At 46.2% G+C, this 27,753-nt stretch overlaps 1 protein-coding gene across 1 annotated transcript in view; it reads left to right on the plus strand.

Annotated features, from left to right (window-relative positions):
• SLC60A1 (solute carrier family 60 member 1) overlaps positions 1-27,753 on the plus strand; it is a 59,533-nt gene that overhangs the window by 21,981 nt on the left and 9,799 nt on the right. Inside the window, exons 2-4 of the mRNA XM_077334734.1 lie at positions 946-1,144; positions 6,268-6,507; positions 25,094-25,262. Coding sequence (XP_077190849.1) covers positions 946-1,144; positions 6,268-6,507; positions 25,094-25,262 — 608 coding nt within the window. The remainder of the gene's footprint in view (positions 1-945; positions 1,145-6,267; positions 6,508-25,093; positions 25,263-27,753) is intronic.

Below are 27,753 nucleotides of genomic sequence, written 5' to 3' on the forward strand. Positions count from 1 at the left end.
TTTGATCCATTCTGATATTTGCTCTGCATTTTACCATTTTTAGCTTTCTCTTGTTTATTTGCTTATTTACACTTTGAAACCTGTTCCAGTCCTTTTTGATGGACCCAAAGGTTAGCTCAAGCTTTCTCAACCAAGGTTTCGTGAAACCCTAAAGTTTCTTGATGGTCCTGGAAGGGTTTCCCAAATGGGTGGGAATTTATATAGCAACATCATGTGCTATTGGGAAATGGTGCAGGGTGTGATATGTGTATGTGTGTTCAGGGGACTAGGGTGAAGATTTTTTCCACACGTCTACTGGCACAAGGACTGTAGCATGCAGGAATCTTCTGATGGATCCACAACAGCACCTGGGCCACCTCAATGCAGACTTTAGACAGCTGATACTGTTTGTGTCAAAGTGAATATGAGACTCTGACCATATAAGTGATAACAGACAGTAATCCCAAAGACTTCAATGGTTTTAAGGGCAATTAAGTTCTTATGATGACTGAGCTTGGCCCATGGAGAGAAACTGAATCCCAGACGAGTCATATGATGGCCACAATCCAACATATAGTTAAGTACCCTTAAATCCATATCCTAGATGTAATTGCCTGCAAAGTGCTTTGTGTTTCTATGTAAGAGCTTTTCAGGGGCTGTAGCCACTTTCAGACATGTAAGTTAACAATGAAAATAGAAGGAAAGAGCAAGAGTCTGTTGACTGTGATGGTTAGAGAGCTGACTAAAACTAGAAGGCCAAAGGCCAAATCCCTACTTAACTTCAGAGCACACTGAAGTGATCTTGGGGCAGCTCTGTGCTATCTGTTTAACCCAACCTCCACCCCCATCTCCCATCCAGAAGTGTTGGTAAAATCCTGTTTGAAACCCTGAACTCCTTGGAAGAAGGATAGGACTGAAAATGATGTAGACAGTAGAGATGACCTCTGCCTCTTTTGTTTGTTCCAGGTTGGCTCAATCCTTGCTTGCCCTTTTTGCATCATCACTTGCTATCTCTGTGGTTTTTGCCATCATCCCTTTCTGCCACAATGTGGTGGTGCTGGCAGTGGTCATGGCCATGGCTGGGCTGGCAATGGGATGCATCGACACGCTCTCCAATATGCAGCTGGTGAAGATCTATCAAAAGGATTCTGCTGTCTTCCTGCAGGTGAGATCCTCCCCAAAACAGACTCTCTTTCTACTTAATTTTGGAATTCTGTTGATTTTCCCTCCTTGCTTGTACTAGGCCTACCTAAATTCTCCCTTCTCTCTGCTGTTTGAAGTATTTATTTTCACTGTCTTGTTAAGCATTATCCTATTTTACAGCTGAGGAAACAAAATCCCAGAGAGATCTGGAGTATTCAAGAACTATTCCTAATCCTAGTTTAACATTTGAGTGCTAAATTGGAAGTGCAGGTTCTGTTGCCCAAAGAAAGAAGGTAAAAGGTAGCAGGAGAGAATCTTACACCATATAATTTTTCAGTTATTTGTTTAGGGAAGGGAATATTGACCCCATTTTCCATGCAGACAAGAAACAGGATTTATTTACCTTATATACTCGTGTATAAGCCAAAAACCTTTTTTCACACTGAAGAAGCCCTCCTCGGCTTATATGCAGGTGTATATGGTAATTGAAATAAAAGCCTGCTCCAGCCAGCCTGCTCTAGCAGCTTGTAGGACATCAACGGTTTGACTGAGGGACTCTGATCTTTTTTCCCCTTTTGCCTTCACTTCTTCCTCTTCTTAATCACTTCTTCCAAACTATTCTTTTGGTTTCTGTGGGTGAAGAGTGGGGTACATAAACCAGCAGCTATTCATCCTCTTGATTTTTCTGTATTTGTTGGGGGGGGGAGGCTGGATGGGAGAGCCTGTGATGATTTACCATTTCCCACCCTCGGTTTATATGTGAGTCAATAAGTTTGCCCAGATTTGTGGTAAAATTGGGTGCCTCAGCTTATATGTTGTTTGGTTTATATGCAAGTATATGAGGGCTGAGACCGGATGCATCATGTAAGTACATCCACTCCCTATCCATATAAAGTCCCAACAGGTTCACCATATTGCCTGGCCCCAGAGCCCCAATGTGAGTTACAGTGATACTTCTTCAGAACAATTTCTGTTGGTAGAACAATGTGTTACATAACTGAACTGAACATAACTCTTCCTTCAGTCCTGTCATGACCCCCTCCAACCAGCCCAGTGACTTGGGCTTGGTGTCCTCGGGGGAAGAGTTTGAAGAACCAAGGTCTATGTTGGATAATACTTGGAAATTTTGGGATAGAGACTGAGAAGAGCTGGGTTTTAGGGAGGGGAAGGACCTCAGTAGGGGACAATGCCATAGAATCCCTCTTCCAAATGGGTCATTTTCTCCAGGTAAACAGACCTGTCACCTGGAGATCAGTTGTAATCCCAGATCTACAGCTATCATCTGGGGGTTGGCAACCCTAAACTAAGAAAAGCAGTAGTGGAGGCACACCTAAACATGGATCCAATAGTCATAGATATACAGAACTCCAGACAAGTCCAATGAATGAGAGACTCAAATCCAGTCAATAATCTCACAATCCAACCAGTAAAGAGCTCATTACAATTCAACTGCTGCGGAACTCTGTCCAGGTGCAATGAATGTGAAGCTCCAATCCAGTCAATAATGTCATAGCCGAGTTGGTAGAGAGCTGCAAAATTCCACTCCGACAAGGAGGAAGAAATTCTGCCCACAGTGCGAGATGTTTCTTGCCTCCTCATCTCACAGCAACCCAAGGTGGCCTCTGAAGTCCTATTCCCCGCCCCTCCAGGTGGCTCTGATGGGGGGAATTGCACTCTGTGGGCAGAATTCCTACCACCTGTAGAAACATCTTGGATGGATCCAAGCCTATATACACAGCAAAGCTATCCACAGATGCCCATACTTTCAGGCACTTCAGGAAGGTAGTGTTGTAAACCCAAAACTTTAATGGTGTTGTCTGCCTGAAGTTGTTTGCATTAGGAAGTAATTACGTTCCGAATAATTGAGTTCAGGGAGCTACTTTGTTCTCTTTGACGTGTTCGTTACAGTAATAAATACTAGGCTTGTCACCCAGTTACATAATTGTAGTTGCTTCATTGATCAGTAGAAATGTGCATAGGAATGGAAGCAAGGCTGTGCTTTCCTTGTAGAGGATGCCTTCTTGACCTTCCCCAACAGGCACCCTCTTAGGGGCTGCTTCATGTGGGTGGGAGAGGGAAGGAGAAAGGGAAGTGCCTCTTGTATGCTGCTGCAATGAAAATAATCTCCTGATCAGTTTTATTATGTAAAATTTCTTTCAATAGATTGGACAAAGGCTGCTTTCAGATGCTGCTTTGGGCTCGCGTGCCCTCTCCCACTGTGTCCCTCAAATGCAGAACAGAGACTGAACACTTCCTGTTCCAAAAAAGCTGCAGTTTGCAATGTTGCATTTTATCCATTTTTTTCCCAGCCATCCTGAGCCCTTTTGAATAATGGCGGGGCAAAAATCAAATAATAAATTAAATCCTGGTTTTACAGAAATTGTTAAAACAGTCTAATTTGTCACTATAAGCTGCAAAGTTTTTCAAACCAGGAAGTCCAGAACCAGCTGTGTAAAGAGGCCACCTGAGACAGATCTTACCTTGGGAGACAGATTTTGGGGGAAGCCACTTGTCATCATTGGCCAGAGACAACTGTACTCCTTACCCAGGATTCTTAATAATATGGCAGCAGGCTTCATATGCCAGTTTCAGAGCTGTGGGAGAGATTCCTCTTCTTTCTTCTCCTTCGTGCAAGAGTTCATCCACCACTTCTGGCTGCAAGATTATTAGAGTTTGAGAAGCCCTGTTGAGCGAGTGTGGCTTATGTGGGGGGGGGGGGCACTAAGAGGTAAAGAAGATTATCTCCTCAGGCATATGGGCAGTGGTGATATGGGGGGGGGGCACAGCTTCTGTGCTAGCTGCCTTAGGTAGCAAATACCTTGACCTGCTGCTGAGAGTTGGCAGAGTTTGAATATGCAATGAGAGAGGAGCAAACAGGCTGCTTAAAATAATAAAATAGTTCTATATATAGAAAGAGGAGAGGGAAGAGACCTAATTGTCTGTCTAACTATTTTGTTCAGGAAGCAAGGAGGGAGGGAGGAAGGAAGTATCCAATGAGCCAATCAAGACATACACTATTTGAAAAATATCAAGAAGTTCCCACACATCTCTGATGCCCCCTGCAGTATATTCTTCTTATGCTGCTGAATCATGCACATTATGGGTCTTGCATATGCCAACCATAAGGGGGTCTTTACACTGTCCATGGTCACTCCTGGCATTTGGATTTAGCCCAGCTGATAAGAAGGAGGAGGAGGAGGAGTATGAGAGGGAGGATGTATCATTCAGCAGATAAGGAACCTTGTAGAAGACATTCCTTCCTCTACCCCCAGCGTATTCCTTGTTGGGAGCCATACACCAACCCACAGTTGCCAATCAGGGTTTGACTGATGAAGCCTCTGGGTTATAATGAGAGGTCAGATGAAATTGAACAACATGCACTAGTTGCTTGAATCTAACAGGGCAAGAATGCTCAGGGCATTTCCTCACCCTTTAAATATAGTGTAACGCTTACCATAAGTAGTCATTATATTTTGGCGCCTCCACTTGATGTTGCCAACATCCAGCGTCTGGGCAGTAACCGGGCAGCTACATTCTCCTTCTTAAAGCGCTAGTTTGTTGTTGTTAGATGTGAAGTTGTGTCCGACCCATCGTGACCCCATGGACAATGATCCTCCAGGCCTTCCTGTCCTCTACCATTCCCCGGAGTCCATTTAAGTTTGCACCGACTGCTTCAGTGACTCCATCCAGCCACCTCGTTCTCTGTCGTCCCCTTCTTCTTTTGCCCTCAATCGCTCCCAGCATTAGGCTCTTCTCCAGGGAGTCCTTCCTTCTCATGAGGTGGCCAAAGTATTTGAGTTTCATCTTCAGGATCTGGCCTTCTAAAATCAGTCAGGGCTGATCTCTAGGACTGACTGGTTTGCTCGCCTTGCAGTCAAAGGGATTCGCAAGAGTCTTCTCCAGCACCAGAGTTCAAAAGCCTCAATTCTTTGAAGCTCGGCCTTCCTTATGGTCCAACTTTCACAGCCATACATTGCAACTGGGAATACCATAGCCTTGACTAAACACACTTTTGTTGGCAGGGTGATGTCTCTGTTTTTTTTTTTTTTTTTAGCGCTAGTTGGTGAATCCCAAAAATTGGATTCACTAACCTATTTAGTGCTACCTAATGGAGAGCAGCCAGCAGCCCATCAGCCAAAGAAAGGTATGGAGCAGGGGTAGTCAAACTGCGGCCCTCCAGATGTCCATGGACTACAATTCCCAGGAGCCCCCTGCCAGCAAATGCTGGCAGGGGGCTCCTGGGAATTGTAGTCCATGGACATCTGGAGGGCCGCAGTTTGACTACCCCTGGTATGGAGGCTCAAATGCACAAAAGGCACCTGCTTCATCCCGCCCTTGCTCCCACCCCCCAAAAAAATTTCCCCCAAAGTTGTAGCACAAAGCATCCCACTCTAAGCTCCCCCCCCCCACAATCAGGAATGAGATTTATTTTTAAAAGAAGCAAGCATCATGATTATATAAGCGGTGGCAATAAAGAAGCACTATGCATCTTTGATTAGATGCATAGGTGTTTCAATGGAGAACTACTGATTAAAAAAAAAATAGCGGGTATTGCGGGGGCCCTTCAAAGCATGGAGAAAAGGGATTGGCTGCCTGGCTTGATTGACAGGCGGAAGAGAGTAACGTATAAATTGCGTTGCTCTCTTCCACCATTTCTAGCTGCACATGTGGAAGGGAAGAAGTGTGAAATGGCAGCAGAGAAGAGTGAGACGTGGTAAAGGTGAGGTGGGGCCAGGAGGCGCAATTATTTGTAGCGTTACGCCACTCATCTAGTGTAACGCTATTTTTAACCCTGTGTGGAAATGCTCTCAGTATCAAAAAGGCCTCTCAAAGATCATACAAAAACCCATTGTTGCAAATTAAGCATCACTTTCTGGCCCACGTGGGACTCCTATACCATTGATAGTTTCGTGCAGGGAGAAGAACAACTTCTCCTCTTATTCGGCAGGGATAGGAAAAGACTTAATTCTGGAAGGTGTTTGAACAGAATCCAGGCCTTCCAAGTTACCTGCAAGAATTTTATCCATTGTTTTTGGCTTATTGTTTGTCCTGATTCAACTTCATCTGGCCAGCCTTTGTTGTCAGAGATGCCAGATGCTGGGTGGTGCCAGGAGTCAAAACCTGTTTGCTTGTTCTCTTGTGCAGGCTCTTCACTTCTTTGTGGGCTTTGGTGCCCTGCTGAGCCCTCTGATTGCTGACCCTTTTCTGTCGGACACCAACTGCATCTTGACAAATGTCACGGCCAACGGTAGCAGCAACCTGCCTCACATCCGGAAGTCACTGGTCCCACATCATCCTGGAAACCTGTCACACTATGACCTGCCCACAAAAGGACTCGTGGTGACAAGAGTCTCTTACGCCTTCTGGATCATGGCCTTGATCAACGTAAGTAACGGGATCTGTTGGATTAATGAATCCTTTCAGGGGAATATCCTCAAAGAGAAGCATTTTAGGTTTCATGCTCAGAGCCCTCCTGGTTAGGAGGGTTGCCAGCTCCAGGTTGGGAAATACCTGGAGATTTTGGGGATGGAGACTGAGGGAGGCAGGGTTTGAGGAGAGAAGGAAGACCTTATACCCAATATGTCAGTGTAAATTATTTTTTGGTATGAAACCAAATTTCTCCAGCCATACTTTGGTTGTCTCTTCAATTTATTTGTTTAAAAAACATAAATGGCTGCAAAACACACTGCACAGGGATGATGTGGTCCCCAGACAGGAAAGAACTAAAGAGCCTGTTGTTCTTTAGTTTCTGGTTCAGAACTACTGCTTTGCATGAGGAGGGTTACCTGCCTCTTCTGCCAGGGATACTGAGGAAAAGATCAATGGTTTATTGGAATTGTGGGTCTGTAATTTGCCTGCCCTGCAAAACCTTTTTGTAACAAGAGGTACATAAAATCCTCTTCTCTCTCTTAAGTAAAAATCCTTCTTATTCTGCAGTGCGGTTATTAGTCTCTATGTCAACTTTGCAATTAAGCAGTAGCTGGCTTCAAAAGAGTCTTTCTGGGTGTTTTCCTTCTGTGTTAATACCTATATGAATATTAACCAAACCAGGGGCATTTCTGCACATGGTTAAAAATATTGTTACACCAGCTGAGGGGTGTAACACTACATATAATCGCACCTCCCGGCCCCTCCTCACCTTTCCTGCTGTCTCTACCCCGTGAGGGCTCTCTGCCACTGCCTCCCCTCCCCTGCATGCACGCGCGCACACACACACACACACACACACACACACACACACACGTGTGTGTGTGTGCATACACTCTATGGAGTTCCCTTGCTGCGGGTGGCAGGGGCGCCTGCCTGGGGGCTTTTTTTGCTGGCTGCCTGCCTCTTACCATGGGACTGCGGCTCCTCGCCCTGCCTCGAGAGAGAGAGAAAGAGGGAGGGAGGAAGAGCGCTCAGCTCCCCCACGTGGTCCGATGGAAAGGCTTCTTCAAAGAAGAGACGTTTGAGGAAAATTCTTTCTTCCATCGCCTGCTCATTTGTCCACCGGAAGAGGGGAGCAGGAGCAGGGGTGGGACAAGGCAGGTGCCTGGCGCATTTGAGCCTCCATACCTTTCTTTGGCTGGTGGACTGCCAGCTGCTCTCCATTAGGTAGCGCAACATATGTTGGTGAATTCACTTTTGGGGATTCACCAACTGGTGCTTTAAAATGGAGGATGCAGCCAGTCAGATGCTGCCTAGACACTGGATGTTGGCGACGTCATGTGGAGGGGCCAGAATATAACTACTACTAATGTTAAGCGTTATGCTATATTTAAAGGGTGTGGAAATGCTCCCGGTTTCTCTCTGCCATTTAGCCATCAGTGAGCATTTTCCAGCAGAGTGTTACTTGAAATGAGGGATACTTTTAGCAGGTCTCTAGGCACACATAAAGAAGCATGAATCTTTGCGGGGCATCTATGATGTTCTGATCTGAGTCATAGTTTCACCTGGGACAGTCAGGTGGTATCTGACCTACATTGCCATTTTCTAAAGCTCTTTCTCAAATCTGTCCCTCATTAGTGTAATTCCATGTTACAAAAACACGGAGATGTAGCGGCACTGTGTCGTTAAAAGGAGTATCTGTGTGTGTGTATCTTTCAAATGGATCAGAATGTGGTTCGGCTTGTATGGTCAGCAGAAACATTTGGTAAAGGTTTTCCTGGACTGAACCACCTCAAGTCTGGAAAATATGCCTGAATATATGAGTCCCCTTGTGTGCCTATTTGTGGTAACTCATTTTAGGCCACTTCTCTGCCTGGAGGATCCCATGAGGCTTGCAATAAAGACAAATTCCAAATGACAAAACAAATAAGACAAGAAAATGCAAACAAATCTGAGCTAGTCTGGTGCTGCCAAGATGCTTATAGCTGGTCCCAGGTGGCAAGCCACAGACCAAGAAAGCCAGCATGGTGTAGTGCTTAAGAGCAGTGGCTTCTAATCTGATGAGGCAAGTTTGATTTTCCACTCTTCCTCCACAAGCAGCCAGCTGGGTGACCTTGGGCTTGTTATAGCCCTTACAGAGCTGTTCTGATGGAGCTGTAATATCAGGGCTCTCTCAGCCTCACCTCCCTCACAGGGTGTCTAGTGTGGGGAGAGGAAAGGGAAGGCGATTGTAAGCCACTCTGAGACTCCTTCAGGCAGTGGAAAATGGGGCATGAAAATCTACTCCCTTTCCTCGTCTTCTTCTTCTAATTGGCACCCAAGGATTTGTGCCTCTGGCCCCACCCAGGCTAAATTCTGCAGAAAGAGGTGAGAAAAGTCCTAGGTGGACTTCAGCTGCTCCTAGCTTGCTGCTAACAAGCCAACAGGATTTTCCTCCTTCCTTCCACCCCTTAGCATCACCTTAGGGCAGGCTTTCTCAACCAGGGCTTTGTGAAAACCTGGGGTTTCTTGAATGGTGGGAGTTAATTAATTAGTTTATATATTTTTAAAATGTATTAAATATTGATCAGGTGATATGACTCATTCCTCCGCTCCCAAAATGGCCAATGATGGACCTCGAGGGGGAGAGAAGTGGAGGGTCCCCGGGTGGGCATGCTTCCCAACCAACTTCCAGGGTTTCTCAAAGCTTGAAGAATGTTTCAGGGGCTCCTCAAGGATAAAAAAGTTGAGAAAAGCTGCCTTAGGGTGTCTGGCTCGGCTCTGAAAGATCACGGGTCCAATCCCTACTCTCCCATGACATTGGGCCCATCACTCTGTTTCAGTCTAACCTACCTCACAGGGTTATTGTGAGGATAAAATGGAGGCAGGGAGACCAGTCCACTATCCTGAGCTCTTTGGAAGAAGGGTAGGATAAAAATATGCTAAATAGCTGAACATGAGGCTCAGGATTGGGGATGCTGGGGACCTGGCAAGCCTAATTTTAAGAGTCATTAGAAGCAGCTCCCTGCATTAGAAGCAGCAGAGTAATATTCCACTAGCAACCCCCATAGCAGCTGGTTTGGTGGACCTTAAAAGCCTTAACTGGCAGGTAGAATTGAACTGTGTGGCTCACCTGTGCAGCTCTTGTAGCTCTCACCCGTCTTAACTGTTACACAGCATATACTTACCAGATCTGTGTATCTGAGACTGGTATTAAGAGTCCTGAGAGTACTTCTGAGGAATCGCCACAGAATGAAGTCTAATGCTTGCAAATAAGACTAAACCCACAGGGCTTTGGTCTGAAGCATAACTCTGTCAGCCCTTGCCATTCTTTCTTTGCTCCCAGGCTGGGTGGCAGTTTCTGGAAGTTCACAGCCATGAATTAAACTAATAGGGCTTTGTGCACATATTTTTTATTTAACCCAGGTGAGTATCCAGCCTACCTGTCCCATTAATTATATCATGCGTTAACACAGTTCAGCAATCTGTTGTGATAGTTTGGCTAGCACGTTGAATAACCTAGCGGCTAATAAACAAAAGATTTATTCTAGAATGCAAAACATTATTTCACAAGAATCCAAAAAGAAACACAAAATAGCTTTCTGACTACAGCTCAGAGGCTATTATGGGCCATAGGAAAGGATGCCACATTTAAAGCTACAAAGAATCTACAAATTATTTAGCTCATTCTTGGAGAACAAAGTCAAGCCTGTCTCTCAATGCTCAGAGATTGACAAGAGTATGTGCTCATTAAAACTGGTATGTTAAACCAATTATTTGGATGATGATGCTGAGTTAAAGGTTCCTCTCATCCATTAAAAGATTACTCAAAGCAAAATAGAAGGAACTGTTTCTAGACTCTTTTAAAGTTCCAATTGTACCATGAATATAGAGCTTAAACACTAGTGGGAGGGCAGGAAGTGGAAAACTGCTATTTAGGAATCTTATTATATCACTGCAGATGTTATCTTGAATATGTTACATAAAAGCTCAGATTTAACTCCAAGGTATGGGAGAGAATAATCAAGAAAAACAGTGTTCAACAGAGTCTAGAAGACCTAAACACCTTTAAAAAAATAGCAAGGATGGTTAGCTATCTAAGAATATGAAATATTCAGAGGAATAGTCCTATTTCGGTTGCAGTCCATTTAAGCAGTGGCTGTAGCCCAGAGTTGGCTAAAACTGAACACAGACGATCAGTGCTGTCTGTCTCTAAAACCTGTACGAAAAAACACAGTCAGCTTTTTACAGTTGACCCTTCTGGTAGGGATTCCATTATCTATGAAGAAGCTTATTGAAGTGCTTTTAAAGTAGATAAGCATTTAAATATCTCTTGGAGAAAACCCAGGGCCAATTCTTTGGGAATCAGTACTGATTCGGAGAAGTCATATGAAGGGACTTCACTCTCCTCCGGCAACAGTAAGGTGAGTGTCTGGCTTCTCTTTCTGCCTGGAATGTCCAGTTGTGTGCTTTAACCACGGATGTTGACTGAACTGATCCCGCTTGTCATCTTGGGGACATTTAAGCTTTTATTCCCTGTGTGTAAATTTGAACTAGTGGCCCTGCCTACTGTTTCTTCACAGGGTGCTTACCTTTGCTGTATTCTTGGTTGGCTCTACATGGAGGTAAGGTGAGGAAGCAGCAGATTTTGGCAGGAAGCAGCTTCTGCCGCTGTCCTCTGACCCCACTTCCGCCCACCCCCTCATACTCCTCCCTTCCCAGGAGGGATTCCCATACCCTTTTTGGCAGATGGAGGCCAGAAGGAGGGTGTGGGGTTTGGCTCCTGGTCAGTGGGCAGGGATAGCAGGGTCATAGCTGGGGGCAACAGCCTTAGCTAAACCCAGTCCAGCAGTAGGGACCCCTCCAAACTCTGACCAACCCTCATAGGGGAACAATAACAGGAGGTGGTTTTTCATATGAGGGCTTTGTTGTTTTATTGGTTTTATTGTTTACAGCAGTGGTCCGCAACCTTTTTAAGGCTGCGGACCAGCGGCAGTGGGGAAGGCAATCGCCCAGCCGTGCATGCTGTGCATGCGCGTTTGCACCATACACGGCTGCAAACGCGTATGTGTGTCACTTCTGCATATGCGTGCATGTGCGGCTGCACATGCGCGTTTGCGGCCATGCATGGTGCAAACATGCATGTGTGGCCCGGCAGCACATACACATTGCGCATGCGCGACCCTGATTCCTTCTCCCCCCCTCCCAGAAAAAGAAGCTTACCGGGCCACAAGCTAATTGGCCGCTTTTGCGGCCGATTTGCTTGCGGTATGGGAAGTTTCTTACTGCCGGGGGGGGGGCGGAGGGAGGGAGCCGCGGCCCGGTGGTTGGGGACCACTGGTTTACAGTGTCTTGTTTTGAAGTGTTGTTAACTACCCTGAGCTAACACAGATGGAGCGGCATACAAATATTATTTATTTTATTTATTTAGTCCTCTGGCTGCAGAGCCTGGGCACTTTGTGGGATGGAGCCTAAGGAGCATTGCAGACAGTACAGTCATTTCTGGTGATCGCCATGGAGATTGGGGAAATTTCTAGAACACTGTGAGGAGGCTGTTAGGTCATTCCTTCCACCCTTCTTCTCCTGCTGCTCAGAGGACACATGAGGGTAAGCCTACCCGCCATGGTCAGGCAGATGGTAAGCCTACTGTGGCCCTGAAAACTGCCTGGATGGGGCCAGCTTGGGAATCCTGTGAATGCCTCATTGAGAGTATCTGAGGGAGACATTGTGAATAATATTATGAATGATGGCATCTGGTTCTCTGTTTCACAAAACAGGCTCATGTATTTGGATGCCACCAAATTGCACCATCAACAGCTGTGAGTGTGCCGTAGCTTCTCTGGGGAGACTGGGCAAAGTTTTATTTCAGGGAGGATTCATTTGGGTGGTCTCTGACCTCATTTACCTCCTCCTCTTAAAGATCTCTACTGCAATATAGTTTACACGATTTTTAGTGCTCTCCAGCCACTACAGAGCTTTTGAGCGCTTTGGTGGGAGTTGGAGCTTCTATTTTCAGTGGGGCTCCGGCAATATTAGAATAGCTCACTTGCTTCCCAACTCTGATGTTGTCGAGCAAAATAAATGGAGTTGGTGGGAACAAGAGAAATGCCTGTACTTTGCTTAAAGAAAAGGGAAGGCTGCTCTCGTAACAAATGAATTTAGTGATGGAGAGGAACAATGTAAGCAGCAGTAAAGCAGAGTGAAAACAGATGTACCTCCTGGAGCAAGCAGAGCCTTTTGTTGTTGCTGTTGGGCAAACTCTGCTTCTCCTAGTTCTCATTCCTCTGTCGATCCCTGAACCCTATCTGATTCCAGAATGGGTTTTATCTCTCCCTGTATGAAACAAACAGAACAGGCATCCGAGTGTCCCCTGTATTGTTTATCAAACAGAACTTGGGCATGTGTTATGCTCCTGAGTTTGAATAGTTATTTAGCACTTGTAAATAGCAAGAATGAAATGTGACATAGCCATGATTGTCTGCAGTAGAACAGCTCGATTCAAGTTCCAAACTCCCTTTGTCAGATACAACAGGTGCTCCTCCCATATCAGATGAAGGGAGCGCTGATTCTTGGAAACTCACCCCCTGGAAATGTTGTTGGTCTTTGTGGTGTGACAGGACTTGAATCAAATGTCAAGAATGCAATGGAGGCATTAAAAATGAACTGGAAGCATGCTTGTGGCCACTAAGGGGAATGGCCTGGGCCAGCTGTTCAGTACCCTGGACAAAGAGATGAGACAGTAGAGGGCAAGGGGAGGCTGATTGTCACAGAGGCCAGCCAATCAGCCCACGGCAAGGCTGACTGCTCCTTGTTCCAGCCAGCTTGGGGTAGTGGTTAGGAGGAGTGCGAACTTCTAATCTGGCGAGCCGGATTTGATTCCACACTCCCCCACATGCAGCCAGCTGGGTGTCCTTGGGCTTGCCATGGCACTGATAAAACTGTTCTGACCAAGCAGTAATATCAGGGCTCTCTCAGCCTCACCCACCTCACAGAGGGTCTGTTGTAGGGAGAGGAAAGGGAAGGTGACTGTAAGCCGCTTTGAGCCTCCTTCAGGTAGAGAAATGTGGCATATAAGAACCAACTCTTCTTCTTCCTGGGCTGGATTCAAGTTGGAATTGTCTACACTCATCCAAATAGAGAATGTGCAGGTCTGTTGCCATTTCTCTAAGTCTCTCTAATTTCCATTCCTCCTAGGACCTCAGGGCAGCATAAACAGTTCTTTTCTCCTCCACTTTCTCCTCACATTAGCCCTGTGAGGTGGGTTAGCCTGAGTAAGTGGCTGCTCCAAGGAAACCCAAAAAGCTTCATGAATAAACAGGGGTAGGAACCAAAGACATTTTCCCTCACAGCATATATCCCTTGTGTTGCTTTAGTCTCTGCTGCAAATGCAAATACATGAATGCTGGTAACAGAACGTTCACACAAGGGTGTTTTCTGTGCACTTTGCTCTCCCCCCCCTCCCGACTTTTCTCTTCCACAATACACAGTGCAGCATCTCCACTTTGGCTTTAGGGGGCCTGGTCACCACCACAGCATCCCCCCTTTTTTCCTTTCCTTCAGGCATGGCTTATAATGATTCTATTAATATTTGGAATAGATGACTGGCAAAAGATCATTAAGAGCTGATGACTCATGAAACTTGGTTTGGGGATTTAGAAAGTCCTTTTTCTATTTTTCTATTACCCTGGGGGTAGAGACCCTCCAGGTTTATAGGAAAATACCCCCTGTCTGTCTGTAGCCTTATATTATGGATTTGTAATGCACATTTTTGATGTTATTCAAAATTAGATGCATTCTGTGTGTGTTTGTTTATTATTACATTTTAGTCCGCCACTCCCAGCCTGCCGGCTCATGGCGAAGAACAACAGTAAAAACAACAACAAAAGCATAAAACCCACACAAATCCACCACAAGAGTGGTTTGGTTGCCGTTTTTAAATGTCTTCCAATTGCACAGAAGGAGAAAGAGGCTCTCACCAGAGACTGGTGTCAGGGAAGATGGAGCTAATGTGGGTGGAGGTTTTGCAGAGGAGGAAAATGTGCCCTGCTCCTTCCCGGTGGCATGCAGAAGCACTTGGACTGTGTTGGGGTTTTATTTTTTTTGGGGGGGGGGAATCAGAGTGAAGCAGGTTTGTGAAACAGCATACTGAGAGCTGGGAAAACCTAGAAACATGACTGTAGCAACACAACTTTGTTTGAAAGCTCCGAAACAAGTTCTCCGGTTTGGAAGCTGAGGCACAGGAAAACCTATGGCTGAAAAGCAGCCTGGGCCTCCCCAGTTCTCCACTCACTACTCAAGGACTGCCGGTTTGTCTTCACCTGCAGCGGCAGGGCGAGCATGTGGTGATCCAGACCCTTCCCCAGGGCTCTGCTTGATCCAGAAATAGGATCAAAAGGAAATGCATTGATACTGATAGTGTTTTCTTTTGAGTATGGAATTAATTAAGCATGTTTTCAAAATGGTAAATGAAAAGTCAGAAAGCAGTTTAGTGAGCAAAGTGAATCAGGCAGCCTGGAGCTGCTGCAGCTCCTCGCAGGCGTCCGGCACAGGGCCAGGCATAATAAAGCACACTCAGCGGCTAAATACTGCTGGTGAGGAAAGAGGACATAACAGATGTGTGGCTCTGGGTAGCAGGTCCTTGAGCAACTGCAGGAGCAGCCTATCTGGGCCGCTGGAAGTTCAGCAGCAGTCTCCTGGTCAAAGAAAAAGGCATCTGAAACAAAACCTTTCTTTGAGCTTCACTTTGGAGCGTGGCCTTAAACTGGAGGGTTCCCATCAGCAGAAACAGGACTTTGTGTGATTTTCTTTGAAATTAACCCATTTGCTGTCCTCCCCCAGTCAGTTTGCTTCCAGAACCTATTGGTGAAGCAAAATGTCAGATGTAACCATTCTGGAAACCTTTGTGCGCTTCCATATTCAATGCCCCTGTGACAGCAGCATCCTCCCTTGGGCAAACACCATAGTGCCACCAAGGAGCACCTGATCCAAATATTGCAGTTCCCACCGCTTGTGCCAAAGGACTTTAAAAGAGTGTGTGTATGTGGGGAGGGGGGGGATGAAACCTTTTATTTTCATTTTTGTTTATTCCTCATCAGCTGAAAGGCGTTTCTCACAACTGAGGAAGAGAACACAAGCCTCCCCCCTTCACCATTACACAAATGCTGTTAGTGACAGAGAATTGATGAAGGGGTGGTAGAGATTACATGGAGAGAAGAAGAGCTGGTTCTTATATGCCGCTTTTCTCTACCCAAAGGAGTCTCAAAGTGGCTTACAGTTGCCTACCCTTCCTCTCCCCACAACAGACACCCTGTGAGGTGGGTGAGGCTGAGAGAACTCTGAGGGAACCGTGACTAGCCCCAGGTCAGCCACCTGGTTCTCCATCTTAACCGCTACACCAAGCTGTTGCAATGTGGGAGAAGCTTCTTGAGAGCACTATTAGAAGAGAAGCTAAAAACAGGCTTTGATCTCAACTGTTCTTGTTTTAAGCTATGGTTATTGTAATGTAGCAGGTGACAGTCATTTTAAAAATTTGAATGGCAGGCACTGGAAACATAGCTCTTTAGTTCTAAACAATTGATTATTTGTTAAATGGGGGGGGAACGGTGGAGTGTGTTATCTGGGCTTTTCTCCTAAGAGCAAAGTACATGGCATGCTGGGAGATTTTTATTGATTACTTTATATTGCACTTCCTTTTATGGAATCTGATGGGATATACAAAGGTTCCCTGTTTCTCATTTAGGCACTGACTAGACTCAGGTGTGCTTAGTCAAGCAGGGCTTAACATTCAGTGCTATGAAGGAGGCTTGCTCTGATGTTCAAGTTTGCTGGCTGAAAGAGTTCCTCCCCTGGAACACCCCAGGAGAAGAGGTAGTCAATTCCAGATAAAGTCTTCCTCACAAGTACTTAGCCCAGGATGGTAGCAGCAGGCAAGAGGGAGTGAGCGGAGTGGTAGGAAAGAGATGAGACGTGTCACTTTAAACATGCTGACCATGTAGAGATTTTAAGATGAGAGCTTCAAGAATATTTTGCAACACATTGATCCATGCAACGGTCACCTTCAGACTAGATTACTGCAACTTGCTCTGCACAGAGCTGCCCTTGAAGCTGCTCCAGAAACCTTAACTGGTCCAGAACGCAGCTGCATGAATGCTCACTGGGACCAGTGGAGGGCACGTACATGACCTGTGTTCTCCCAACTACACTGGCTCCAGATAGAAGATGGAATAAAATTCAAGGATTTGGTCATCACCTTCAAAGCCTTAAACAGTTTGGGATCTTCGTACCAATGGGACTCCCTCTCCCTGTATGACCCCAAAGAGCCTTAAAATCTTGTGAGCAAAACTTGCTTAGGATCCTCAGCCCCAAGTGGCTTAACTGGCCTCAGTCAGGGCCAAGACCTAGTGGAACACTTTGCCAAATGAGTCCAGAGCCCTGTGGGACCACAGGGCTGTTCTGCCAGGTCTATGGCTGAGGCCTGAAATGACAGCTGAAATCCACTGGCCTCCCTAGCAGAAATCCACCAAACTCTACTTCAATTAAAGAGTGTTTTATGGCCCTGCCCCCACGTCCGTCCCATACGGCCAAGAGAGTCAGGCAAATTTAGTATTTCACTTTTGGTTTTAATGTTTTAAACTTATTTAATTTAAATCCCTATTTTTGTATTCTGTTTTACATGAGTGAGTTTGTCTTCTTTGTAATCCACCCTGAACCCTCGGAGAGAGGATGGAAAATAATAATGAAATAATAATAATGGATGAGCAGAGGCGCTTTGCCATTTCTTGCCTCTGCTAGTGATCCTTGTCTTCCTTAGTGCTCTTCCATCCAAATGACCAGGACCAACCCCTGGCTTAGCTCTTGAAACCTGATGGAATCAGGCTAGTGTGGGCCATCCAAGTCACTTATAGGCAAGAAATGTGCAGAAACCTTGTCCTTCCCCTTGGTTTAAGGGAAGTGCAAATGTTCTGTATCTTTCTTGCCAATTGGTGAGAAAGGCCCTTGGGGAAGGGAGGGAGCGTGGATTGCAGGCATGGCCTCCGTGACTTATATCCACCCTCCTCTACTACCAGTGCTGCAAACAGATTTTTGCCTCCCAGCTTCATTTCCAAGGAGATCAGTCACAGGGTTCCAAGTATAGATGCAGCTGGGGCCTAATTGTGTGGCAAAATGTGCACATGGGGCTTCATGAGAGTATAGAAAACAGTGACTTGTATTGCAAGACAGTAAAAGATCTGACAGATGCAAAAAGTATAAAACTGGAACCAGGCGTGTCTTGTCAAAATGTAACCTGCACAAGGAAGTAGAAAGAATGAATCCATTCATGCAACGTCTTGTCCTAGGGTACAGTGCAAAACCAGCTCAGTGCTACGTCAGTTGCCAGGGGCCTATAAGTTGTAAACATTGCCTGTTCCTCTTTCAGGGATGGTAACATTTAAATGGCCAATTCATACTGTATTATAGCTCCAGGGTACCAGAACCTGGAGCAGATCTAGACAAGGCTGAAGATAGGGAAAATGTCTCTAAAGGACTCCGTCAGGCCCTGTGATCCTTTCTTTGTCCATTGTGAATGTTATATCATGTTCACCTAAGAAGACCCTCTGCACCCGCTGGATTTATCATGGCATTTTCCAGGTATCAGGGCCTATTTATCCTTCGATGGCTGCTTCCATGTGATTCATGCAAACAGCGGCCATTCTCAATTGACACAAGATGTGTGTTCCACTCAAGTAGAAAAGTGTAGCGTGAGAAGCAGAGGGGAGGCCAGCACAGTTTCTATTGCTGCCTTTGGCTCTGCCTTGGGTTTTGATTGGTTTGGCTCCACTTCACTTTACTTTATAGCTTTCTCTGGCTCTAAACTATACATATTTCTCCCCGTCTCACCCTCCCCCACCCCAAAATCTAAAATAAGGTTTAGCAACTTATGTTGCTAAAGTAACCTGAATGTAATATAATAGTCATGCAAACTCAACAGATTGGCTGCAGGATGTGGAAGAAAGTACCCAAAATCTGGGTGGGGAGGCCCTGAGATGAGAGATGGGAAATGGGGAAGACCATTTGCATAATGGTGGCACAAGAAGAAAAGCCATGAAAGATTTTTTGCCAGCCAAATGAAAAAAAATGGGCTTGCATCTGTTTTAACAAGGTAAAAACATTCTCTTGAACATGATAGCCTTCTGCATGCAACACAAGGGCACATATGCATTTCTCACAGTGCAGGCACTGACCCTACATATGTATGACTTGTATTCGTGTTGGCTCTGTCCATGTGATTGATTGTGTTATTTTTCTAGCATTCCCACTTCCCAATGCAGTCCGTATGCAGCCATGCTCAGTGTCCATGCTGGAACAAACATGCACAGGTGGAGAAAGGAGCCACTCTCCCTCAAAATGCCGGTGTTCTTCTGTGTTCAGAGAAGAAATACTAAATGAGAACAAAGAGTGACAGATCACAGGACATATGCGGTACCATTTTTCCTGCCGATAATCAGAAGCAGATGGCCTAGGAAAAAATTACAACCGGGGCTCACCCTTAAATAAGCAGGGCATTTAGCATTCTCCTGCATCCATTGCTCCATCACTTCCTATATGCTTGGTCAAACATGACTGGTGCTTTAAAATTGCATGCAATGCTTGGTCAGGGAATTTGTTTCCTATCTGCTTGTCATGGTGAGCAGGATGCAGCCACACAAGACTCAGTGCAGCCCAAAGGCCATTTATGCACTGGAGGTTTCATGCCATGCTGTAGGCTAGAGTTTTAGTTGTGGCAGGTTGCCCCACCTCTTTCTGCACCCACATGGGGGAGCATTTGGCCCTGGGCACCTCATCCGCCTCTGATTTGTGCTCCTGCCCGGGAGCTGGGGCAGTGAAGTTTCTTGTGCATAAATGGTCAAAGTGAAAGGGGAAGGTCGAAAACTCATTCCAGGCATTGCAGTTGTATGCATGCTATCCACAGTCCTCCCAATATGCGTGGCCACTGTTTCATTAGAATAGGGCTCCATCCTTCTTCAGTATCTGCTACACTGAAGCAGGAAACGGGTGGGATCCTGTGCAGATGAAATGGAGAGCATGCATGTGGGGAGGGTCGCGTTAGCACATGCTCCCGATACATGCTGCTTCATACCACCAAAGGGCTTATACTTCTATGTGAAAGTTGTCTGGAGAACCCAGCCCTTGCTCACACAACAGGCCGAGTGTGAAAACACTGTCATGTGGGTGAAACAACAATCACCTTCAGGAAGAGTTGGTCTTTATACCCCCGCTTTTCACTCCCTGAAGGAGTCTCAAAGCAACTTAAAATTGCTTTCCCTTCCTCTTTCCAAAAAGAAACAAAAACCCTGTGAGGTAGGTGGGGCTGAGAGAGCTCAGAGAGAACTGTGACTGGCCCAAGATAACCCAGCTGGCTGCACGTGAGGGAAGAGTGGGGAATCAAATCCACTTGACCAGATTAGAGGCCTCGGCTTTTATCCGCTACACCAAGGCAGCTTCCTGGTATACTGTTAGCTTTTCAACAAGTGCTACGTCAGTGCAAAAGTTAGGCTCTACTGACAATTGCGGGCAGGGCATGAAGCCATGAAATGATTTTGATTTTGCTGTTTGTTTAGGCTTGCTTCTGCTGGCAAGCCCCAAGCCAAAGCCTCTCGTTAAACAGAATAGCAGCAGGTTCAGTATGTCACCCTAAAGCAAAGCATGCCAAGTAGTAAGATCCTGCAATAAAACCCCTTGGCCCTGCCTCTGTGTGTCTTGGCAGATGAACCAAGCCACAGAAGCCAAATGAGCCTCATCAGCCTTTTTCTTTGCTGTTGGAAAAGGTAAAACACAAGGATAGAGTCACAGACAGATGAGATCTGTGCAGTAGGGGAGTTGCACTCTGAGGGGCAGGCTGGAAGGAGCAGGGAAGGGACTAATTCAGCCTTTGTTCAGCTCGTGCAAACTGCTGTTCACCTTTCCAGACCTCGTTCCCCCATCCCAGGGGTGCAGCTGCAGCGAGGAAGAGAAGAAAGCATTCTGGACGTGCTCAATCACACTTCTTGCTTTTCAGAGGACTTTTGAGTAGCATGCACCAGGCCCCGAGTCTTGCTAGCCAAAGCAAGTTCTGGGGATGAACCTGAGTGAGGCTTGGAGGGGGTTTTCTTTAGCATGTTGGACCAGTGCACCTTGCTCTCAGCACTGTTGAAAACATGCCTTCGCAAGCCGATACATCCATCAGCATTTGTTCTGCCTTGCAGCCTTGCGAATGCTTTCTCTTGACTTGCAGCTGGGCCCCTGCTGGGTCGAGTAACAGCTGCCTCAGCCTCGGGGGTCTCTGATCAGGGATGGTTGGGCCTCTGGGTCAGTTGCCTTGAGAGAGCCAGCCTGGTGGAATGGTTAGAGAGTGTGGGGATAGGAGCAGAAGGACTCCGATTTGCCACGGAAGCTCCCAGTCAAACGCTCTCGGAAAGAACAAAATGGAGAAGACATAACCATGCATTGTGCACTGTTTGTAAGCAAAGGCAGGGCAAAAACGTGCTACGGAAATGGAAGTTAGCTGAAGACCTGTGCTCTTTCCTCTTTTCAAACCCTTAAAACAGCTCTGGGGAGGGACTGCAGCCAGGGAAGCCTCGCTGGGTAAACGAAGGCTCGCCGGTGCGTTGATCTCTGCTCGCTCCGAGAAAAAAAAATGGCGATCGCTTCGCCAGAAGATCAGAGGAGAGAGCTACGGGGAGGGACTTTGTAGAAACCGCAACAATGGTAACGCACAGAACTTTCCCGCTAGTGTTGCTGATTGGTTGCAAGAGTGTAGCGCTTTCTGGAGGGTGAATCCACTTTTTGGGATTTCCCTGAAAGTGCTACAACGAAGCGCTTTTTGCAGATCGGTTTCAGGAGTGTTGCAGATTGTCAACGACGTTGTGCATAACAGCAAAACTGTAGCGATTTCAATTTGTAACCATTGTGCTATTTTGAACGAGTGCGGAATGGCGCTTGGATTTCAGTCTTTCCCATAATGTTTTCCACATCTTGGAGCTCTTAATTATATTACTTTTCATGTCCCTCTCTCTGTTCAGTGGGTCTTGAGTCCTAGTCAGGATGCGGGGGGGGGGTGTGTGAGAGAGACAGACAGACAGACATAACATAACATTAGTCAGTGGGGTTAGTCTACATGCAAAGGAACTCTCAGTGGCCCAGGTCGAAGTCTGAACATCCTGTGTATATCCTTACCTAGGTAAATGCATTTGGGGCACTGTTTATACTTCTAAAATATGACAAGTAAGATCTAGCCTCATATCGTGGTTAGGAACTGGGTGGCCCAGGTTGGAGTCCCCACTCTGCCATGGAAGTCGCTGGTTGTCTCTGAGCCAGTCATGAGTTGTTGTGAGTATAAAATGGTAAGCCGCTTTTCAGTCCCAGTTAGTCAGTCCCAGAAGTAAAACAAATAAAGTCATGGACTTGTTTTGTGTGTGTGAGCAAAGTGGATCAGGAGGATGCTCTGAGTTTGCTTTAGAGGGAATGGGCAAAGCATGCCTTCCCAAGCCACCTCCTGCCAGTCATAGGCTCAGGACTCAGGAAGTGGACTGGGCAGCTGAACGCTGCAGACTGCCAGCAGCAAATCGTAAGTAGTTTGGTAGGTTATATCCGGGTTGCTTTCTGAGGGCAGTTTCAGAGTCCACCCTGTGCACCGTCAGCCAGATGTTTGATTGCCTCATGATACTCTGAGATGGTGCAGAAAAGACTGGCCAGCTTTAGAAGGGCATCTTTTCTCCACTCATTCATTTGGACAAACCCAGATGTTTTTTGAAAACCCTTTGGCCTGCATGTGCCTGCAGGTGCTGTGACATCTGAATTGTATTTTTTTTAATTGTATTTTTTTTTGTGAAAATCACCGAACAAAATCTCAGCAAAGATTTTCTTGACCCTGCCTCCTTGCTGCTTTAGCTTTTGAACAGGGCTAATATTTTGACCCAGTTCAGCAAAATGCTGCAGTCATTCCAGGATAAATTGCCTGACTGTGCAAGTGAAAGTAATGTTTGTGGGGCAGCTGACACTATTTCTCTTTGCTTATTTATGACTAGAAACCCACCCCCCAAGTATTCTTAATAGTAATGGCTCAAAGAGAGCCAATCAATTTGGGTTCTCATATGTGAAGCTGGGCTTGTAATGAGCCAAACCAGGGGTTTGTCAAGGTCTGTGTCATCTGCTCTGACAGGTAGTGGCTCTCTAGAGTCTCTGGTAGAAATCTATTGGATCCTTTTAAGTGGAAATATCAGGGGTTGGACCTACAACCTTCAGAGTACCAAGCAGATGCTATGTCTGCTTCCCTTTCCCAAACACATGGATCCTGATTGAATAAGGGTTCTTGTGTATAATTCAGGTATCTTTTCTGTCTCAAGGAGGATTCAGAATATTCTGTAAGCCGCCTCAGTCGTTTTGTAATGCTTTACCTTCCTTAACTTTTCAACCTCAGAACAGTCTGCAAGGTAGGTCACTAACCACCTTGTACAGAAGGGAAATGGGGCTGAGACATTAACCTGCCCAAGGCAAGTCCAAAGGGCTGCCGTTTTGGTCCTGTACTATCCACTGTGACTGGGGAAAGGTGAATCTGTTATGCTACTCTCCTTTTTCTGTGGTAAACTTGTCCTTCACACAAACTGCTTCTGACCTCCGGAAGGATTCTGACTATTAGCAAAATCCATGGGTCAGAGCTGGCTGTTCTTGCACCTATTGTTCTGGGAACAATAGAGTCCTCTTAAATGAATTCAGCTGGGGGCGGGGGGGGGGCAGACAGAAAGGGAGAGAAGGCTCCATAGGTTGAAAGAATACTTTGAGCCAACAAAAGCCAGGAAATGTGGAGTTGCGACTCCTGCTAACTCACAGACAGGAGGGGAAACAAACACGAAGCCACCAGCCGTTAATTATGAATGTCTTGGCTTATGCAGCCAAGTGGGGGAGGGGAGGGGAGGGAGGAGGAAGACGGCTTCAATTCACATTATTGAATTCTTCTCATATACCTCCTCCGCTACAAAAAGGACATCCCGCTAGACCTTTAAAAGGCAGCCTTACGTTTCAGGCAACTAAGTCAGTTGGTGCCAGGGCAGGCAGAACACCAGGGGGGCTGTTCCCTGGAACTGCGAGCAGGCCTTTAGGGCTGCCAACTCCTGGGGATTTGGGGGTAGATGCCAGGAAGGACCCAGCAGGGTTTAATAGTGGAGAGTCCCTGCACCAAACTTGTCATTTCTACTCTGGAGATCAGTTGTAATTCTGGGAGGTCTCCTGCCTGTGGGCCTGAGGTGTTCTGTGCCAGTCTAGATGGGAGCCAACAACACAACTGTCACCTCTGATTCTGTGCCCCCATAGTGTGCTGCCTGCCAGGAAAATGAAGGCCAGTGTGGTTGACAGTGGTGGTGCTAGACTGCCACCTGCTGGCAGAGTGGAAAGCTTTTTTTGCCATCGTGTTGCAGCCAACTTAACAGCAACCCTGAAGAGTTTTCAAGGCCAGAAGCATTCAGAGATGGTTTGACATTGCTTGCTTCTCCATAGCAACCCTGTATTTCCTGGTGGTCTCCCATCCAAATGCTGGCCTTGGCCAGTATACAAGAACTGAAGAGATACAGCTAGCCTGGGCTATCCAGGGCCCATTCAGCACACATAGGATAATGCACTTTCAATGTGCTTTGGTAGCTGGATTTTCCTGTGCAGAACAGGAAAATCTTCTTCTAAAGTGCATTGAAAGTGCATTACCTATTGTGTGCAGAATAGGCCCTGATCAGGACAGAGAGCAATGTTGCCTACCAATGTAGGTATTCCTCCATTTTGATTCTTTGAAACCCCAGCTGGTGAGGAAACGAAATAAATCACACTATGGTGGCAGGAATTCTACTGAAAACATCAGACAGATTCTATGCTAGGTTTGAGCCTTTCAGCACAATTTCTCGAGAGCCCAGCATACTAAGACAATGAGGAAGCAAGACAGTAGCTCTACACTAATGCTACATCCCCAATCCATTGCATGTCAGAGGCATTCATGTGCATAAGTGCTTCATGCATCAAATTCCTTCTGTCTTTGGAGAAGGTGGGTGTGACTTGTGGGATGCAGTGGTTAGAATGTCAGACGTGGGTTTGAGTCTCCACTCTGCAGTGGAAGCTCCTTGGGCTACCTTGGGCTAATCTTTGTCTCCCAGCCTAATCCAGTTGACTGATTGGTTGTTCTGAGGACTAATTGAGGAAGTAAAATAATGTCATGAGCCACTGTTTGGTTCCTTTCGGGGGGGGGGAGAAGTGGGTGTAAGTTCTTCGCCAACAGTGATGTTGGTGTCCATCCTGTAGCAGAGTGGTGTCAGCACAGAGTTTTTTCACTTGCTTGCTAGGCTGGAAAAACACAATATGTCTGAGACAGTGATGTTCTTCAATCAGTTATGTAGAAAAACTAGCTGCTGCAACTGCTTTTGCATCCTTACAGACAAACCACACCTTCCAAATGTCCTTCTAAATGTGAGCCTTCCTCTGATGAGGCAGGCAGACGGACGGACGGAAGGTGCCAAAGAGGTGGACTGTTTTTCTGAATGTTTTCTTGGGCCAGCATCACAGCTTCCACCTGGGGGGTGCCCAACACAATCTGTGCATAACTGACCTGCCTTTCCTTGTTGTTTTCTAGCTGCCGGTCCCCTTTGCAGTGTTTCTTTTGCTCTACAAGGAAAGGCTGGTGCCCTGCTGTCAGAGCAGCAGCCCCCCACTGCTGCCAGCCGATGAACTGGCCATGGAAACACGGGCAATTGACAAGGATGATTCTTCTACTTCCTCACCCAAAATTCAGCCAGAAATAGGTGAGAATTGCTATGCCCGCTTATGGGTGTACGTGGGAATAAAACTCAAAAGGGTGCTGTGTTTCAATAATGGACTGTAACTTGATCCCTGAGCTCTGTTTGTTTCTGACCAAAAGGAGTTGTTCTAGGGTTGTATGAATTGAGCCCTGAATGCTGGAATGTTCCTTAATCTAGATGCGTATAAGCAAGTGCTCAAGGCATGCAGAAAAGCAGTGGCAGAACAAGGAACTGCACACAGGCTTCCTGAGGGCCACGTTAATGTCATACTGACACCTTTCCTGGTGACTGCCAAGGCCCACATGGGGGGGTTGTCAGCAGGGCTTCCAGTTGTCCATTAAGAAACAGGATTGGCTGTGGCGATTTTTTTCAAGTTGCTTTGGCAGCAGCCACCACCACAGTACAAGCGTCTTACCTTTAGTCATGCAGTGAAACTGAGTGTGTGCAAGAAAATGTTTTAAATATGTTCACTTAAAAAGGCCTCCTGCAAAGGGGTGGCAGATTACAGGAGATGAGCGATAGGGATGTGAGTGTCCTGCATAGTGTAGGGGGTTGGACTAGATGACCCATGAGGTCCCTTCCAACTCTATTATTCTATGATTCTGAAATAGAGCTGCTGCCTGAAATGTTGAAGAGTCACTACTAGAGTTATGCTTGGCCTCATTCCCTGACACATTCTGTGACTGGCTCTGCCTCTTGTGGCAGCCATTTTGTAATTGTGACTGTCAGAATGCCAAAGGGGCCCACAGGCTCAAAAAAGGGTGGGGATTAACCACTTTATCATTCCTCTTGGTAGCTATAATACTAGTTCCAGATCACAATGAGAATTCAAGGTGTTGGTGCCTGTGGTGATAGTAGCCTCTGTCCCAACATACCACTCTGCTTGCCTCTTCACTGCCCACAGTGCATGCGTGCCCTCTAGAGCAGGGGGGTTAAATGTATGGCCCGAGGGCTGGAACTGGCCCACCAGTGCTCTTATCTGGCCCACAAAGAACTGTTGTGAGGGAGAGAAGGCAGGAAGCTGGGTGGGGAGGTGAGGTGAGCAGGAATACAGAGTGAGGTGTGTGTACTTGTAGCTGTCAGGATATAGAAAAACGAAGCACCTTTAAGATCAACAAAGTTTTATTCAAGAAATATAAGCTTTCATATGCATGTATACTTCTTCAGATAAGAAATAGAAAATAAATTGCTAGAGGGTGGGGCATGGCAATCTCACTCCTCCCCGATACCTGTTCTCAGCTCAGGAAGGAAAAGGGGTTATGGGAGGACAAGAAGCAACCCTTGGAGATTTTGGAAACAGCATTTCTGACAAGTCTTCCTCTCAGCCCTTCCGATTCCGTGGGAAATGCAAGAGGGGATCTGGGAGAGCCAGATTCAAACATACACACACCTTACCACCCCCACCCCCACCCCGGACCTAATTGTCTGGGTCATTCTGGGCCAGTGTCTCAGCCTGGACCATCACAAAGGAAACAAGCAAGAGTTGGATCTTGTCCATATTTGGCTGCTGATGCTGGGTGTATGATGGGGTGCTAAAAAACTACCCTATTTACTTGCAAGGAAGATGATCTGTCTCTTAAAAGTGCTATGTATATTAAAGTAACATTATATGGAAATGCAAGATACCCTCCTTTTTATTAAAAAAAAAAAACCCTAGTCTTGTATGTTTATACATGATTAAATACATTTATTGGGTCGTTTGTGGATTCCCCAGTAAATCAATAGCTTTGGTTTGTGTTTTGACAAAAAAAGAGAGATTTAATTATTAATTTAAAAAATACTCATTAATTCCCTGTGTCCTTTATAAAGTCTGTTTTTCTTGTACCTGGCATTGCATTTTTTGACATGCATGGTCCGGCTCAACAAAGTAACATCTATGTCAGATCCAGCCCTTGTAACGAATGAGTTTGACACCTCTCAGATTACTCCCTCTCTAGAATTCAACCGTCATCTTGGTAACTGGCAGCCAGAAATGGTGGCCAGAGTCTTGTGAGAAGATGAAATTTTGTGGGAGTTTTGGTGTGTGTACTTGCTGTGCTGCTTTTTACGGAGGCTTGGGGGAGCGAGGAGGTTGAAAGGATCACCTCATCCAATTCTTGGAGAGGTGCAGCAGCAGGGGGCAAGATGGACGTTGCCACCCACTCCAGCCTACTGCCTGAGGTGACCTGCTCAGATGGCCTCTTTAGAAATCCAGTCTTGTCAAAACCCTCCTCTGGGTGAAGAAACCCAAGTAGTTCCAAGTCGGTTGACTCACTGTATCCAAGAATACAAAGAATGTTGGTTGCCTTTTAGTTTCTGTTAAAGTTACTTAAGCAGGCTACGGCTTCTGTTTGGTCCACCTTTACTGGTATTCGCTGACTTTGCAGTGTAGCAGGAATCTTAGGTATTATGTACTGCATTCAGCATTGCTATTGATGCCTGTCCACAGAGAATCCACTGCTAATTTAGAATGGGATTTCATAGCTGCTTTGTGTCAGTGGTGAGAAAGAGAAAA

This window comes from Paroedura picta, chromosome 4, assembly GCF_049243985.1.
Source record: "Paroedura picta isolate Pp20150507F chromosome 4, Ppicta_v3.0, whole genome shotgun sequence".
In the NCBI taxonomy this organism is placed as follows: Eukaryota; Metazoa; Chordata; class Lepidosauria; order Squamata; family Gekkonidae; genus Paroedura; species Paroedura picta.